At 42.9% G+C, this 19122-nt stretch overlaps 1 protein-coding gene across 1 annotated transcript in view; it reads right to left on the bottom strand.

The window, feature by feature from the left end:
* GRIA3 (glutamate ionotropic receptor AMPA type subunit 3) overlaps positions 1-19122 on the bottom strand; it is a 149998-nt gene that overhangs the window by 26799 nt on the left and 104077 nt on the right. Inside the window, exons 11-12 of the mRNA XM_068412032.1 lie at positions 15121-15497; positions 7456-7654 (exon numbers count right to left, since the gene is read on the bottom strand). Of these exons, the coding sequence (XP_068268133.1) occupies positions 7456-7654; positions 15121-15497 (576 nt within the window). The remainder of the gene's footprint in view (positions 1-7455; positions 7655-15120; positions 15498-19122) is intronic.

The raw sequence follows: 19122 nt of genomic DNA, 5'->3' as shown, positions 1-19122 counted from the left end.
GCATCTTTCCAGCAGTGACATATTCAGCAGAGTAGTCTTGTCTGGGCAACTGAGCAGCACACCAGCCCTGCTCTGGATTTGGCCCCTAATAAATTAATAGAGAACGGCGTTTCCAGCACACGATCTGAACGCTGTCAGGTCTAATGAGTTTTCAGCTCCAGACAGAACAGGCCAATATATAGGCAATGATGGAGAAATCCCAGTGGATTGCAAGAGGGGATGTTTCATATTCACGTCATTAGAGTTTCTAAACCTTCATGTATTTTCTAATTATGCAAAAGTAACAGCAGCAGCACTGTGAGGAATTTATCAGCACCCATGTATTTTAAATGAATCCCTAACAAGCACGTACTAATGTGACACAGCAGCGTTACGTAAAGTAGGAGAGACTTGAAAAACCAGGGTCCTCGCTGTCTTGAGCAATGTCATTACCATTATCATAGAGCTGCTCTCCAAAAGTAGAGCATTCAAACAGCGAGTGATTTTTCCCCGCGGCGCTCTCAGCCTGCCGCTGCGGCGCAGACACAGTCACGGCGTTAACCCGCCGCTGGCTGCCGTGCCAGGCTTCTCCGTGGGCTGCACCCGCACGCACGGCCTGACCCCGGGGGACCGTTCACCTCCACAGTGCAGCCATCAGCCCTGCTCCTGCAGAGACCGACCTCTGAGCAGTGCTGAGACAGGCGAGCTGGAAAGCCTGAACCACAAACACAAGCAGAGCTGATAGACAAATGCCATCTGTTATTGAAGATAAAGGAGAGATTTATTCAAATACTTGTTATTAAGTGTTGACTGGAAGCTTTGTTAAATCCTGGTTGTCTGCTGAAATCAGTAAAACGGTTCAGCCACCTTAACCCCAGTTCCACCCAAACGCTTCCTTCCCAAGGAGTGGGTGATGGATGGGCTGTTAATTCTAGTTCCCGTAAGGATACATTTTCTTCTCCAGTCCATAAGCTTAAAGACGTTAGATAGCTTCATGGGAAACCATTTCTTTTGTAATTATGTCACATTTGATTTCTTGCTGTCTTTAAAACTGCCTGTTAGCCATGTGGCAGAAAGGAGGTTCAACAGATTAAGAGAAAAAGCCCCCCCACCAGCAGATGATCTATCATTCATGCAGTGGAGAGGCTGTGACCTCTCTGCACACATACATCCACCTTCTAATATTTGAGCACACCCCCACCTACATCAAACAGGGAAGGGAGAGAGAATATATGGGTGAATAAGTTTTTCCCACTTTCTGTGTTGAAAAACAGTTAAACGACAGTACTTCTTCCGATTAATCGCTGCCACGTTGCCTACCAAAGATCTATACAGCTCATATTTGAAGCCATCACTTTTCTGTGATGTTCTGTTCTTTAAAGTCCATAAACACAATCACACTTCAATATTTTTGTCAGGCGTTTGTTATGATGACTGTGTTGTTTTGCTCGATGCCAAGAACACAGAAAGCTTAAAACTGCTAATCATAGTTTTATCCAAAGGCAAAAGCAAAGCATTTGTATGAATGCTGAGCTAGAAACAAGTCCTTCATCTTCACTAGCAAAATAAATCTTGAAATTAAAAATCAAAGAGTTTAACTACAGATGAAACCCTTAGCGCTGCGTGCACAGAGTTCACTCTGCTGTTTTTAATAGGCTCTAACGATGATTTCAATAGCGTTTGACTGCACAGAACGCATAAAAATCGCACAGCAGCTATTGGTTCATAATCCAAGGCTTTTCCTTACCTAAACCGCTTGCTGGTAGAATTTATTTCCCTTACCTCTTGCCTTCACACAACCTTATCATCAGAAGAAAGCAACGAGCTCTTTATCTTACAACTGGGTGTAATACGCTAGTGCTTCAGAACGCATTACGGTCATTATTTCTCCCTCTCCCCCTGACGGGTCTGGGATGGTGCTGTGCTCCTGCCTGGCCGCCCGCCCGCGGGACCAGCCTCGCCTGCCACAGCCTGCCCGTACCAAGGGTCCTTGGTAGGGACCCGCCGGTCTCAGCGGTGCCACTGCAAACCCACCTCGTGCCGCCCGGTATAAAGCACTGCCTGAACAGGAGGGGAGGCTTTAGTTACCCCAAGTGCTTTTAGTGAAAGGGATTTCAAAATCCTTTTGATGGGTTTAAGGAACATTTTTTTTAATTTCAAAGGAATTTGGGGTCCATTCGTTCATTTGTTCTTTCACGTTTTTTTTCAGACAAACATTTATTTTCTGCTTTGGTGCTAAGCTGTCTAGTGTTTTTTTCTTTTCTTTTGAACAAATAATTTTCAATTATCAGCTTTAGTTTTACCAGCTAAACAAGTTGTACTTAAAGTTCTTTTCAAGAGATACCTCACCAGCCCCTTTACCATATTTACATGCTTTTTCTGGTACATGTTTCCATGTCAAAGCACCTTTCCTCAGTATGGGCAACCAGAGCTGCAGACAGAAACGTGAAGCCTCTTGCCAGGGCATCTTGTGCTCTTTTATCTGCTCTTGCTGAACTATTGAGACTTGATGAAACCAAGAAGACACAAAAAGGGGGACCATCTTAGGCGCCATCCTTAACATGACCTCCCGTGTCCTCAAAATTGTAGTTTTATATCATATATTATGTATGTATGAAACCCAGAAAGGCCTCACATCTGAATCTTGTTTGGAAAGAATCACTTTTTGAGAAAAGTGATGAAGAGGAATTTCAAGTGCTGAATGTGCCCACAAAGGTGTAAAAGAACAGTATCGCCTTCTCACAAAACATTAATTAAGAGCAAAATACTACTGAAGTGTCTGGGGAGGCTATCCAAGTGCAGTGAGAAGTGAAGCCTTCACACAGGAGGCACAAGGAAAGCACATGCAGACTGCTTGGTGTCCTCAAGTCAGTTATCACTCCTGTGGGTCCTGAAGTAATGGAGACTTTAACCTTAGCTGTGAATTTCGTACCGTGTTGCAAAAAAATTCCTAAAAATAATATCTGAAGTATCTAAGCTGTGCTTGAAGGCTGTCAGCCTGTCTGACTCCTCCAGGCACTGAGCCTAAAGTCTTCATTGACAGCAGAAGCAATGCCAGTGTCACACTCTCTACCCAATACTCATGAACATCAGTGCCAGGTAGGAATAACCAACTGTAAGAGCAGGAACCACCATGTCCAAAGGATCTTTGGCAATTAGAGCCATTTCCAGGAGGAAAAATTGGGAACTGACTTCAGAGCAGTAAGTGATTTCATCTGAGGCACGGGGGAGCCATTGGATAGCGGGGTCGTTTTATCAGGGACATCCTTGAAACCATTGCTGAGAAAAATACAAAGTTCTACAAAAAAATATCAGTCCTTTGAGGCCTCCTTTGTCCTCTTAGTTTTAGTTAACGGTGATTAACTATGCTGGTAACAGTGTGATATGGGCCGCCTTCAATTTCCCACAAAAGGGAGAAGGACCTAACACAAGATCTTGCTAAATGTTACCTGCCGCGATATTTCAACCTATAAAGTCTTGTCACATCAGATCAATTTTGAGGACACCTTCTGAAATTTCAGGTTTTCAGTAAGGTGTACTAGCGGGTCAATGATCAAACACATACTTTGCAAGTTATTTGACAGAAGCCTCTTAACACAGATATCTGCTATTAATTAAAAGAAACCACCAGAAATTCAAGAGCAATTTCTATTTCTAAATGTCTAGGAACACATTCTGCTTCTACTGAAGTTTAAATACAGCCAAGTTTACATAAGAATTACTAATTGGTTGTAAAGGTCATGCCTTTTGAATATATGCATATTGGAGGTCTGAAACCTATTAGACTGTGGTATTATACTCAGGCTCAGTGCTGAATTTGGATTAAATGCTGTTATATTGATTTGATGAGCTGCTCAGATATGCTGAAGCTTTAATTGAATGTATTAGAAGATGGTAATTCTAACAGATACACCCTTAAAAGTAGTAGCTTAGTGATTTGTAATTGCTTTCTAGTACAGGCCTTTGCTGGTTTTCAAGAAAGAGAAAGGGGTATTTTGGAGTCCTTATTCTGAGACTGTGTTAATAAATATCTAAGGAGAGGTTCTTCCTTTTCCTTTGCAATCTGGATGAACGCCCTTTGAAAGCCAAAAGGAAATTGATGTAAACTATTGATTGCCATTTAAATGCCTTTATAAACTAATTAGTGCAAAATGTAAAATGTTTCTGAGCAGAAACAAGCAACAAACATGAAAATCCAGGAAGGCTTATTTGGTTCTTAGATATACTGGGGGGACAAATGCCCTGATGCAAAGAGGCACGATCAAGTGATGAGTGTGAGCAGTGCCTGCGCTGTGAAACAGTTATGAAAAATGGGCTTTCTTGTTGTAACTGAGAGCAGTGTCACGCCGACAGCAGTCATCGTGCACGCTTGAAACAGCAATGGTGTATCTAGCTTTGATCTACATAGCTGGGATAGCACCTATCTGGGAGACATTGCGATGTTTAGGTAAACAGCCAACACTATAAAATAGGTCACTAGCTGGAGTCTGCCCAGGTCTGAAGTGGCTGAAAGTCATTACCATCTGTTCAGCTGAAATGAGGTGCTGGTTTCGTTCCAGTTCCTACCAGATAGGTATCCACACTGTAAAAGAAACCTTCAAAAGTGTTCCTAGTTGGAAATGGGGTTGGCAGAAGGGAGCCATGGACTGAAGGCTCTAAAGGAGCTCCTTTGAGCACATGCAGACAAGATGGTGGGTATCTGAAGCCCATTTATGGGTTGTCTACCTATGATGCATTAGGAGGCAGTTTTTCCTTGCTGTTGTTGGTCTGGCAACAGCAGCCATTAAGCTCGATACCTGACTAATACCTTTCTTTGAGAAACATTTTAGCTTTACAGCTCTAGGAAGAGATATACCCATACAAGCTTCTTTATGGGATCTTGGCATGACTGTCCTGCGCCTCCTGCGTGAAGTCACGGCCCAGCTACAAAGCCAAGTTACTGCTCTTGGTGCCTCTACACAGCTGCTGACCTCCTGCTCCCCGTCAGGTAACTTCTCCCATCTCTAGGGAAGATTTAGCTACCTCTCGCGTGCCACAGCCCAAGTGTGTGCACATACGCATGGGCAATCAGTGTAAGGACGGACTGCACTACCTTGCTCGTGCAGCCATCCCCTCAGTTAGAAGCTTCCTTTCTCACTGGGTAGATGATCCTGATCCACTCAGCCAACTGTTGCTTAACTTGGTTAAATGCTGGTGGGGAATGGGCGGAGGAGGATATTCCCCTCACAGAGGGAATAAGCATCACACTGTGCCCGGGAGAACTCACGGCTTTTTCTGACTCAGACCACTATCACTCCCACTGATGCTCTAGTAGCAGTGAGAAAAGAGCTTACAGGGAGAAAAGCATCCCAAGCCACAGAGCAGCAGGTGCTCAGAAACCAAGTGTCCTCTAAGAGTTATTTCAAGTTTCAGCCATCATTACCATCTTACTAAGTAGCTAATAAAGAATGTACAACAAAGTGTTTATGTGAACATATGCATTTAATCTAAGGCAAAGCTTTTGCCCTTCTCAAATCAACTCAAGAAGACTCTAATTACAACAGTTTCATGGCTGCATCACTCCATTCAAATTAATTACTCTGCAAAAGTTAATACAACTGAAATTATGTTGTGTGCCTTGAGAACGCCGAGGAGAGAGAAGCACCACTTAGGGCCCATTCTCCTTTCCACTTGGCCCATCTGGATCACCCAGAGCAGGCATTAAGCCCTGCTCCACCACTGCCAGGGCTCTGCTCTCCTCCTTCCCCATCTGACTCCTCTCCCTGCCTGATGGAGCTGGCAGCTCCTGACAGATCATCCTCATTTACAGCCCCACTTTCTCCGGTACCAGGAGAGAGTCACAGCTCATCTCAAGACTATTAACAGCACAACACAGTATTCATACATTTACTAGACTTTTTGTATCCTTTCACAGGGAACACTCATTCCTTTGATCTCCGGGTGAGAAGGGATTTCCTTGTTATGTCAAACTATTAAGGAAATGAAGAAACACCCCCATACAATCCCTCTTTCTGTATTAATGGTAACGAGATATTCCAAAGATTTTTTTTCCCCTAAGAACAGTATAGTGACTGTAAAGAGCACCAATATTTCTAATCAGGTTGTGCTACCACTTCTGACAGGTCCACTCAACCCACTTGTGCTGTGCAGATAATGCTGCCTCAGGCTGAGAAACAGAATACAGATTTACACGCTCATGTCACCCTTACAAGGTCAGTGTTTCTCTTACAGGATTTTAATAAAAACAGGAGTCATTGTGACGTACCAGCCACCACAGTTAATTAAGAACTACTGAGTGAGTATTTTTATATAAAGACATTACTGATAAGCAAGGTAGAGTACAAAAGCTTCATAAAATACCTTTGCATTCACTTCCAGCTTTACATCAGATTTATACACACGTGGAAGCGTGTGTGTGGTCCTGAATTGAAATTTTAAGCAAATTCAAGGAGCCCTCAGTATTTTTTCAAGGAGCCCTCAGTATTTCATCAGCCTACAGCAGCAAGGTTTGTCTGTCTCCCTCCTCCCTCACAATTGCACCTGGCCAGTATACGTGACAGGCAGTAATTAGTCCTGTGGCACTGACCACTTTGCTATACAAAAAAACGTTGGTTTGAATGGCATCTGATTGGCACCGCTGAGAGAGAACCGAGAGCTCCCTGGAAGGGCTGAGCGTTTCAGTTCACCCTTGGAAAGGCCAGAAATAAGAGCTTTTCAGGTCACAACATTTTTAGATACATAAAAGTGGTCTGAGGTCATATTTAGAGATTTTAATGCCCCTCAGCAAGCTCTCTGCAGTTCAGCTTGTGGCTTGGCAAGAGGAGAAAGAAAGGACGATCTTAAATAAAAGTGTACACTCCCCTCTACTCCCAAATATTGCAAACCCAGCATTTCCCTGACTGAGGCGAATACGCACCAGTGTCCTGGGCTACAAACCTTCTGCCCCTGACTGCTTGATTCAGCCGCAGCCAGATGCTGGTGAGCAACGAAGACACAGCAACAACTGCAGCAATCAATGCACCATATAGAAACGAACGGCAACACACGCCTCCCACCCCCCTCCTCGTTCTGGCAAGCGAACACCCATGTCGGATGGCATTAACGGCTGCCAGCTGGGCAAACAGAGCAAGTAGGTCAAGAGCATCACTCCTCCAAGAGTTTTCTTTGCTAAATATTGTGCTAACGACTAGCATTATTGCTCATCAGACCAAGGTTCTGAAACCGGTGTTAAAAAAACCCTTCCTGTGACAGCAGAGGTCAGGTTTTCCATCTTGAGATGTTTCAGGTTGAGCAAAACCACCCATTTTTTGATAAAAATGCCTTTTGACATTAAAATCTGCACTCAGGCCTGTCCTGATTGCACAAAGCAGCTTTCACCAGAACAGCTATTATAGTTGGGCAAAAACAAATGACTGAAAACTGTGTATCAGGCACTTACAGTTTAGAAAAGCTCTAATGGAGATTTAACAGACTTACTCTAAAGAATTCTTTGGTTGAGCCTGAATCCAAAGTGCCGTAGGCTATTTCGGTTTGTTTAGCCAGGTCCTCTGCGCTCTCTATGGGAGAAACCATCCTTTCCACCGTAAGGAAGGCAGCAAGATTAGCAGTGTAGGAAGAGATAATGATGAGAGTGAAGAACCACCAGACTCCTCCGACAATTCGCCCTGAGAGAGATCTATGGAAAAACACACATCATCAAATTGCTTTGAAGACATTCCTTGATTTTTTTTTTTCATTGAAGAGACATTCATATGCACAACCCTTTTGTCCAGATCCTCCAGGCATCTGTGAACACGCAGACTGTGAACCAGTTCCTGATAGCCTTCCTCAGGAGAGCAAACCTGGCGTGCACCTGGTCTTACCTACTCTTACCTAGTCTTACCTAGTTAAACACTCTCTCCAGTCTTTCAGTGAAAACGAGGACAATCAATTAAGAAATAATTCATCTGAGCCAATCCCATCGGAGGCTTGGAGAGGAACAAGCTCTCCTGACTGCCACAGACCCTTTGCTGGAGAAGTCTTTTGCCAGAAGACTCTTGTCTCCTCTGCTTGCCCAGCCCTTCCCTGAGGCTGGATTTGCCTGCTGCAACACACCAGCATCGTGTTGCTTTGGGGGCTGCCCAGCTTGGAGGACACGAAAAATACCTTTTACTGCATCAACTCTCAAAATGTAAGATGCAGTAAACTGCAAAAAGGAGTCTGAGTAAACATGGAATAAAGGAATAAAACAAAAATGATTCAGTATCCTTCTCTCATCACAACCTAGCAGGAATTACAGACTGAATCTGCATATTGAAGTGAGGAGAGAGGCTGGTTTGTTTTATGTTAATTAACATTTGCACGTTGCACTGTTCCAAGTCAAGCGTATTCCTGCTTTCTAACCACGAGAGCAACAGAGAAGGAGCAGAAAAAAATTTAATTGTGTTCTGCTTTTGTTGTGTTTGTTTTTTTAAAAGGATACCAAAAGGACTAAAAAAAAGGCTATTTGTAAACATACAATTACAAAATGCCTAGTGGTCAGGAGGTCTAGATCCTGTCAGTAAGAGCTCTTGATGCTTTAAAGCCATTGAACATCAGGCCCAAAATATTTGTTCGTGGCTGAAGGATGCCAGTGCCACACTGCTCAGCTGGGTGGGGAATTTCACCGCCACGTACAGTGCTCATCCTTCAAACACAGCATGTTGACCAGGAATCATTTCAGGAGCTGTGACAAAGCTATTTCATATGTTTTCCCTTAACTCTACTGATACCAGTGGAGGAAGAATCAATCTCAGATACATTAAATCCCTGTAACCTGGGTGCTATAGTCCTCAGTTTGTGTGAAGGGAAGAAAGAGAAAGCAAGAAAACTCTTACCTGTTTACATTTCCTTCAAACCCCTCAGTGCCATCCCCAGACAGTGGGTACAAGTTGTCCTACCAACAGATGGAGACAGGAAAAAAGCAAAGGTCTCGTGACGTGCCCCCACCCCACCCACACAGGGGGGGTTAGCTAGTGAACTGCCTAGTCTTGGCCAGAGCCTGAGACTGTCTGAGCCATTAAAAAAATCCCATTAAATTATTAAGAAAAAAAGAAAGAAAGAAAAAATATCCACCCAACATTAAAGAACACAACAAAGAAAAAAAAATCACCAACACAATAAAAACAGAGAGCGCAACGTGGAATAGGTTAGAGGAATGTGAAGAAACAAACTGAGGTGAAGCGCTGCTGTTCTCCATTCTCGTCTGCCCAAGAAACTGAAGCAGCAGCTCCCACAGAGAGGGCAGATGCAGGCTGGTTCCTACAGGTTGCAGCAGGCACCACGTGCCAGCGCCGTCAGCACCCTGGGGCCTGCTGCATCGAGTCCGTACCAATGTGCAAGGCAGTTCAGGTGGTTACAAAGCTTAGGGAAGCCTGAGGAGTGAAGCATCACCTCTTTGTCCATCAGGAAGCAATGACTTCTGAGGTGTGAACTCAGAGACACCACCATCGCTCTGGCCTGTGTGCGCGTCCTCAGGGCAGGCACACATCTGCCAGATCACCAACGAGAGGAGGAGGCTTCCCTGCCTTTCTTGAGGGCCTCCCAAGAGGATGAAAGGCTTCCAAGTCTCTGCCTGGGCTGTGCTGCAGCCGCGCTCACTAACAGAAGGCTACCGAGTAGCTGCAAAGGTAAGTTGCAGAAATACAAATCCAGAATAATGTAGTAAGTCAAGGAATCTCTGTCTCGCTCTACATCCTTTGTAGGCATCCAGTATCTGGGGATTTTACAGATGGGTAAAGTCCTTTCTGGCCAACTCCCTCACCAGTTAGGGTCTTGGCTTTAGCTGCTTTGTAAAACTCGATACCCTACACACCGAATCAGCCTCTTACATGGGCGGATGTAATTTTAGCCAACTACAAAGCAGTGCCTGCTGAACTCGTCGCATAAGGCTCCCTTTGGAGCGAGTGGAGAGAAAGAGAGGAGACAGACACCCTCAGAAAGAGATTTATCTCACTTGCTGTAGTGTGGGATAAGCCTGACAGTGCCCATCCGTCTCATGACTTTGGAGGGAACCGAGATGCCTAACTGAAAACACAGCCTATTGCTTTTAGATGGTTACGTCAGGTGAAAATTGCCTCCCTTTTGTTCCTTTCTTCACCACATACTTTCCATCTTCAGAGAAGACCTGGAGTTGAATTCCTCCTCCCTCCAGTGAGGTGGACAGTTTCAGAGCCAGACTGAGCAGAAGTCTGGCTAGCAGGTACAGCAGATGAAACATCCACTGGCGTACAGCAAGGCTAACTTTGTCGGGGGTTTCCAGGTTCCCGTGGCCCTCTTGCTTTGCAGTAGGTCTTGAAATAGGAAGATGAAAAAAAGACTTGCCAGGGTCTTTAGATAAATTCAATGGAACTATTGGGAACAAAATAGTATGTGTTCACTCTCCCTATAGTTTCCCATGGGAAATGTCTCACTTGCATTGGTAGCTGCCCCTTCTTGTTAGCAGGACAGATGGGTTGCTGGGATGAAGATGTGCAGAAGACAAGCATTTTCCAAACCAGTGAAACCTCAAGCTCACACTGCTGTAACAATAAAAAGTCTGTGTCGAGCTGCATGCTCATACAGCGCATTGCACACAGAGAAAGGTAAAACTATCTTGCCCCAGAGATCTTGCAACCTGCGTGAACCAAGTCAGACAGATACAGGACAAAAAATGGAGAACAGCTGAGAGGTAGGGGAAGGTGGGCATGGCTGGATGCCTTGACGAAGAATGCACTTCCCCGAGGGTCCCACATGCAAGAGAGGGGTCTCGCTAGATGAGGACCAGAGCTGTTCTCAGAAGAGCTGAGGTCACTTGAAACAAAACTGAATGCCACTACAGAGTTGTTTCTCCCAGAGTCTTCCAATGACTGCGAAAAGGAAGATTAAACAGCTGCTACTATGGAGCAGTCTGGGCTGACATAGCTGTCATTGGTGGTAGCACAGCATGGGGCAAAAGAAAAACAAAAACAAACAACAAAGCCGACACTGAAGGAAACAAAGACAGATAGAGAGAGGCAAAGAACGAGAACATGGATGAGCACGGCCTGGCAGCCTCCTCGTCCAAAGGACCCCAGTCCCCCCCAGTCCATCTGCTGGTATGAAGACTCCTTATACCCACTGTAGGGTCTGGTGTAGAGGGATGCGGGAGAAAAAAGGGTTAGTACATGAACACCGGGCTGGTAGTAAGAGAATACTTGTATGGTTTATACTATGAACCAGTGAAACGTCAGTCCATTACTCAGATAATAATTATAGAAAAATCAATCACAGCTTTTAACACCAGCACCACTTTTTCCGATGAAGACGTACCTGTCCAAGTGTGCAGTGTTGCAATTTAAGAACAAAACCCTAATGCTTTATCCCAACATGTCATTTTCCAAATTACCTCAATAAATAGATACTTTGCATGACATTATTTGGAAGTGAATTAGTGTGTTAGCAAATGAGAGAAGTAACAAAGACCTGGAATAACAGAATTATAACTCAATTATCAAAACAAGGTCAGACAGTGTTTTCAAAAGGAAGTAAACAGGAAGAGTGCATACCTTGAGAGGAAATTTGAAAGGAAGCATGGAGTCAAATGAAAGCAAATTAGTAATGAGAGAAAACCAAAATAAATATTCAAATTCACATTCAGTTTCCAGGAGAATAACACGTTCAAACAAAACCTCCTTTATTTATCAAAACAGCTTGAATTTTGTTTCTACTCATGGCCAGCAAACATATTTGATTTGCTATAGTAGACACAAATAATAAGCTTCTCACACTATGCTATTTTTAATTGGGCTCTTCTGATTGATATAAGATGGCTGTTATACTGACAAATAACCCTGAACAACCTTGGTGCAAACCCTCCTTGTCTAGAACCCCTTCATACTCTGAGCACACGTTATCCGGTACCCACTGAGCCGCGAGGAGCTCAGTTCCTTGCTCGCGTGCCCAGCCAGCCCTTCACCTCTCCAGCCGGCCTCACGCGGCCCCAGAACACAATCCATAAGAGCATCTAAAGCGCTGACTTGAGATGCTTCCATCATAGGAACTGGCAGTGGGAATTTCAGAAATTAGTTACCCAGCTCGCATCGCTACTTTGAAAGTCCCACAAAGTCATTCCCATGGCCTTTAATAGGAGTCTCTGGAGTCTTCTGCTGTGAAAACAGGGATCTAGAAATACACTCTTAAATGACCAACCTCATGAGATAATTTTTAATGAACCCCTTGTCTTTTTCCATCAGCAATTAATTAATCTAGCCTCTTTGTTCCACATGAATAAAGAGCAAAATGAAAATACATGCTCTTATATAGATTTCAGAGATACTTTCACTCAGAACAGTGTTAGAAATTTCACTGTGTTTTCTCCTGATTCCATTTGCTGTACACATCTTACATTAAAGCAAGTTTAATAATCTACTTTTGATCCATCAAAAGCGAATTTTCAATGCTTTAGCTCACTATGCAGAAAACACAGCAGCCTTTGATAGCAGAACAAAACCGCTGGAACAAATGTTGATTCCACCAAGGGATGCACTAACCCGCACCCTTTGGCTGCCATCTGATTCCGTTTAGACGACTCCTATTAAATACAGCGAGGAGAGTATAGGGATATATCCTCTGGAATATCCACACAGCATACTCACCGAGGATAGATCTAACTAGTCATTAGATGTCACAGCTGTTCCACACAAAGGCAGCTGAAAGAGCCTTTATCAGCAAGTACAAAAGTGATCTCTCCAGACTGCTTGTCGGCATCTCTCTACAAGTGCTGTACGCTCTCATATAAGAAATTTATTCAGACAAAACTCACAATGGAAGAATGAAGCCCTTTTAATCGCAATAAAATAGTATGAAACATTCATATAGTCAATGTACTGTGAATGGTGTAACCTTACAAAGATACGGATTCAGAATGGAATACTTGGGAATAGTCCCTTCTACGGAAAAGAAATTTGACATTTAATCGACTTAAATCAACATATCGGTCAAAGGAACAGTGTTTCTGGAATTTAAACCAAGGAATTCAATTTCTCCTTTTCTTCAGTAACAATGCATGTACCTGCCTGGAATCTGTTATCATGAAAGATAACAAAATAACTGGACAATGTCTTCAAATGAGGGCCATGTATTAATACTGAGCTAAAAGCTTCTGATGGACAGATAAAACAAACAGGTTTACCGCTGTATTTTTTCTTTTCATAGGTACTTCCAAGGCACTTATTATGGTAATATTGAAAAAAAATAGAATATGTTCCATTTGTTATATAAGGTAAATGTCTGGACATGTCAAAGAGTCACATGAGACCTTAACAAAAATCCTATGCACTTCTATTTAACTGTCAATAAACAGACCTAGCGGAAACAGCGCAATGCCTGCAGCTTTCCATGTGATGTCCCAGTGCTTATTTCCCGGTCCTTTAGATTGGGCACACACATGGTCAACAGCAATTTAAATGTTACCACTACTCATCACCTTTAACAGCAAGCAGAAAGGCAAAGTTTCAATACAGAATTCAGGAATAAAGCAGAAACACAGTGTATAAACAGGAGGAGAAGGCTAACAGCTGTAACTACGCAGAGAGGCAGCACACCCAAACACTGATAACTCTGCAAAAACTAAGGCATGGTCATAGCCAGGCAAAAATGTGCACGTTTTACATAGGGTATATATGTATCTGTCACTAAGTATGAAATCTAATTGCTGCTATCAAGACTTTTAAAACATATGCATGGCTTGGATCAAATGCCAACAGGCATACGCCAGTATCTCCAAAAGCCCTGGATTTCTCTGCGATCATTAGGAGATTTGAATGCACCATGACTGTGAACTTAAAGGATCGTTATTACATTATAACAGCTAAAATGATGATCCTTTCCATGAAACTTCATAGAAGTTTTGTCACTTGCTTCAGTGGGGCTACTCAAGAGCCCTACTACTACACGGACCAGGAAAACCTGGTAACTTTTCAACGATCCAGGTATTGAAAAAGGTACACAAATGTGGAGATCGAAAAGGTGTATTTCAATTATAAATGCTTAGTTAGAAAAGATCTGACTCTCTTGCTTTAATTAGCAACCTTGTTAAAGGGAAAAACTGCATCCTGTTTGTACTAAGCAGGTATTTCTAAGAACTAAAATAGCTGTAAACTGGTTATTAAAATACTGTCATACAAAACATAACTAGCGCTCCATCCTTAAGAAACTACGTAATTTTACTGCTTAGCACAGGCACATCACCAAAGTATTTTACCAGTGTAAACGTAGAAACATTATATATATTATTCAAAAAACATTTGTGGTACATGTTGTTCAATTAGAGAGAACTTCACTATTCTCAGGTGGTTTTCAAAATGCTTCTTTAAAAAAGAAATATAATTCTACAATAGCTAATACCAGTGCTCTCTGTTAAATTGGAACTGATATCAAACATGTTTTACTACAGCCTTATTCAGAAAGACTGTCTTAATGAATAAGAAAAATCTTTATGGGAACTGGCAATGCTTATTAGACCATATTGAGTACGAACACAGGGACAACAGATTAGACTGGATTGAAACAACGATACACACACAGGGCAGTACGCAGTAACTGTTAGAGGGGCACAGACGGAGACCTGGACGTATGAAAGATGGTGGTAAGCAAATTAGTAATAGATGAAAAGATGGTTCAAGAAGAACAAAACTAGAGAAATTAGGCACAAAAGAAAGTAAAAAGACTAGCAGAAGCCATGACGGGAGTGGGAGTGTTTTAAAGTGCTGTTGCATGTGACTTTTTAAAATAAACAATTCTTATTTTGCAAAGCAAAATACGTTATATGCACCAAGGAGATGACCGTAAAATGAGATATGCAGCAAAAACACGGTAGCCCTCCAAGCATTGCTGAAAACAGAAAACCCTATGCATTTTACAGCCTCAACATGGTGTATATAAGTTTGGCAGAAATGCATAAATGGCATTGTAAGGCAATGTCACTCATTCTGGAGGCAAATGTTAGCAAGCATGGTGGCTTGATGATGCTGCTTAGCATTGAATGGAACGTCAAAATAAAAAATTTGGAATTAAAAAGAAATTTCAAAAAGTAACATATATGCACCATGGCATCAGAAAATGACCATAAAATGCAAAAAGGTGATGGAATGATATGGAACAAACCTTGGAGAAATATCGCATCCTTGCTGCATAAAGGCACCCAGGGAAAACCAAAGGCTGTTAAATATTCCAAACTCATTTGGAGGGTCAGGAGGATTCTGAGGGTCACGTGGTTCTTCACTGCTGTCTTCCAAGTGCCATTCGTAGGGGCTGAATCTGCTGACTAGGAAAAGAACTACGCTGACGCCAATGTAAGCAAAGACTATACACATCCAAATTTCATAAGCCAAAGGATCCAGGAAAGAGAATACGCCCGGTTTAGATTTCTGAGGCTTCTTGATCATGATGGAGATGCCCAGGCTCATAAAGGGTTTGGAAAAGTCTATGACTTCTTCGCGCACCAGTGTTATGGTGAGGGGGGCAACAGCTATATCTGCTCTCTGAAAAGGGAAAACAAACCCAAGTTAGTTACAAAACAGTTGCAACATAATCACAATCTAGAGTCTCAGGCTAATGAATCAGATGATAAAATTACAAGAGTGAGTAGGAAACATTTTGTTTGCAGCCTATTTTGCAGTCATTGAAGTTAAGGACTACATGATATTGACAGAAAATTATTAACAAGAAGAATTACAATCAAATCTGCCTCATGACAGAGGCAGATATGTACCAACACACATCTATGTTTCTATCAAGTTAAAATGGATGAATAAACACTATGCAAACTAGACAGTGGGAAGGCAACTAAATCGATGTCATTTTCTAGTAATGGTCTGTACCCATCCACCTGCCTTGAAGACTTTGGGCAAATTATGTGTTTGTTATATTTTAATTTTCTCTTTTCCATTCTTTTAGCAAGTTCTCTTGCCTTACTGATTAGTCCAGGATCTTTAAAAGGAGCCTACGAGAAGTAATCAGTCACTGAATTTCAGCTGCATTTGGGCGCTACCGCTCATATACTCCTTTTAAACCCCATTGCACTGAGGGATATAAGATGGTGAAATAGTGGGGTGATGGGAACCAGACAGCCCACCCTTTCTGCGGTCACTGAAGAACAATAATACAGATTTGTGAGTCCCTGAAAAGTAAATAGCCTGGGTTTTCTGAGAAGAATGCAAAGTAGTATTTTTCAATATAATTTTTCAGTATGCCATCCTATTTTACAGAACTTGGCTCTATAGATCTATAACACAGACCACACTCCGGGGCTGTGTCATCTGGAAGCACAATCTCATCTCATTGCATCTGTCGTTCACCAGCGTGTTGGTATACCCCGAACCAACACCCTTCCCTCCAAGCAACACATCTTTGCTGGGTTCCATGGGAGGGTAAGAATGTGAAGCAGAAAAAGCTAGTTACCTGCTTAAAAATAACATTCCAGAATAGATTTTCAACATATTTAATTGTATTTGTATTTCTATGCCACGAAGATTCAAGTCATGCTGTTTAGATAACCTAGCCTTGATTCATCCAAGTACTCAAGCAGGTGTCAGCATTTGAAAGGAAGGGGACTAGAATGGCAAAAAAAAAAAGCCCTTTTCATTTCAAAATTATTGTTATGAGAGTCTATACACCTACATACACTTTTTTGTAATCTTCTATTTTAAACACTCTAACTATTCATGTTATTGATATTTTTAAAGATGGCCTTTCGTTGGTAATTAAGAATTTCAGAAAGAAAAAATTATTCTTAGGGGAAGTTTAACTTACCAGTACCTAAACCACTGTGTACCTTTTAAATCAGATTTTTGTTTCCCACTACTAAGTATGTAAGTCTTTGTGGTGGAAAAATAAAATCTGATTAAGTAGAAGTTTGAATAAAAGTTAACCGGAAGTGTTAAGAAGTGATTAAAATCTGTGTCATAAAATAAGTGAATATGCCTTTACGTAAATCTGATGGTGATGCACGTGACTTTCATTAATATCTGATTTGCTCCTCCTTCTAAATAGTTGGTTTGGTGGTTTTTTTTGAAGTTTAATAAGCAGAAATGGTGAAGGCTTCCCGTAAGGTTAATCTCAGCATCACGTGCTCCGCGCCAGCCGGTGCCTCAGTGGCACGGTGCAGCCATGCCCGAGGCATCTCCTCGGTGTTTTAGGGCCGAGGCTAAGGGCAGACTTGTGGGACTGAGCACTGGCCCTGCCCACAGCCAGCCTCCCTCCGTGAAACACCCGTCTGCACACACGACCTCCAGATTTGCTCCGGCCACTTGGGAATATCTCTCAACAGTTTGTACTGGCATGTGCAACTACAAGGTGTGTGTACATGTTCATTACTTGGAATGATCAGATAAACCATGGCTGTGCACGTGAGGAAGCCTTTGGGAACCCAGGGCCCTCGGTGCGCCCTCTCACAGCCCTCCTCCGCCCCTTCAGACATCCACGCGTACTAGGACACTGCCTTTCCCCTTGAGCGACCACCTTTCTCAAGGAGAGAACCCTCACCTGAGTTGTGGTCACTTACTGGAAAAACCTAGCTTAACGTGGCTTGAATATAAAACCAGAAAATGCTGGCTGCCTTTGGATCCTGGGTGTCTACTGGCTTCACAGATGAACATGTTAATCACCTCAGTGAGACGTGGCGGGACACGGGCAGAGTGTGGTAAAGGGATTGGATGATGGTGGAACTTGTTCACTGATGAATTCCCCCAAAACATACATTTGTCCCGTAGCTGCTGCTTGCTGAGCTACTGTTAAATATTAGATGTCTGCAGTCAGATGTACACAGAGTACCAGTTTTAAATGTAGTCAGAGTCCACAGCTGGCTGGAAGACTAAACACTTTGACCATGGCTTTCGTGTTGAACTAATGAGGTACTTACAAATTAATCCTTATTAGAGCAAGCTTAATGGATCAGGACCCCTGCAGAGACTTAGCAATGATTCCACGTGAAGCGAAGCTTAGGTGGGAGGCAGGTGCCTCACTGCCTGGTGCCTCTGCACATGGACAGCCAGCCTTGGGACAGCTCGTCAAGGTAGGAAAAGGCTGGTTCAGCTATAAGAGCATTTAGTTTCTGTAGCATTTTCCTGGACTTGGAGAAATTTAATTCTCCCAAAGTAATATTTTAATTGCCAAAGTAGACACGGTGGAGCTCTTCCTAAGTGCTGATGCAGCGTGCAATAAAGTCTGTATCTCCTTCATGAGCAGCTGAGTTCAGGCAGGATGTTCCTGTGGGGTCTTTTGGAAGATGAAGCTGATGCTGTGATGACGCACAGACAAATCAGTTCTTAAAGGTCTGATTGTTACCATGTTCTCACTCATAGCATACAGTACGGATGTCTTTGTAAATGATTTAAAATTGCATTTTAATATTCCAAGGGATACAAATATTTATTTTTCTGATACATTTCTGTCTTCCTGCTTTCCTACCATTTTTGATTGGCGTTCAATATATTGGAAACACCAACAAATCCCCTCATGCCTTAAATGAATATGGCAGCAATTGCTTTCTGCAGAGGGAAGAAGCATGGGTTCAGACACAGGGTCTCGGGAAACCATTGACAACCAGGGCACTGAGAGTGGAACAGCTACAATCCAGCACCCAAGCCTGGTCCCCCACCACTTCCCTGAATCTTCGTTGCACTAAAGAGGTTAAACCAGACCGCTCTTTGCTTATTTATTTAAAGTATTTGAAATGGAGAGCTTACGGAGAGCTCTAAGCACCCTAAAGGATCATTAATAACTGCAGCACAGTTGTGAATTTCCCTCCCTGTTACGGCTGCAGATAAGCAGAACCCATAAAAACTGAGCTCCATTAAAAAGAACACAACCACAACCATGCCCTTCCCTGTGCAGAACTGGAGGGAGGTTTAAGAACCTCACCAACTAAGCTTTGCTAATCACTCATGACTAATGGCATTTCAAACACCATCTTCACTGCATTTGAGCCGGGCGAGAAATGTCATGGATTCCTCTGAGGCTTGTTCCATCTTTGCCTACTAGTGTGGGAGGGACGGATTTAGAGAGGACAGGCAGCACAGAGACGCTGCCCACTCTGTTCAAAGCTGACCCCCGGGGGCTGCAAACCTCAAGACTCTTAAGGGGAGGGAGAAAAAATAGCAAATAGAA

This window comes from Nyctibius grandis, chromosome 13 (genome assembly GCF_013368605.1).
Source record: "Nyctibius grandis isolate bNycGra1 chromosome 13, bNycGra1.pri, whole genome shotgun sequence".
Classification (NCBI taxonomy): Eukaryota; Metazoa; Chordata; class Aves; order Nyctibiiformes; family Nyctibiidae; genus Nyctibius; species Nyctibius grandis.
This window is presented reverse-complemented; position numbering and strand designations above follow the sequence as displayed.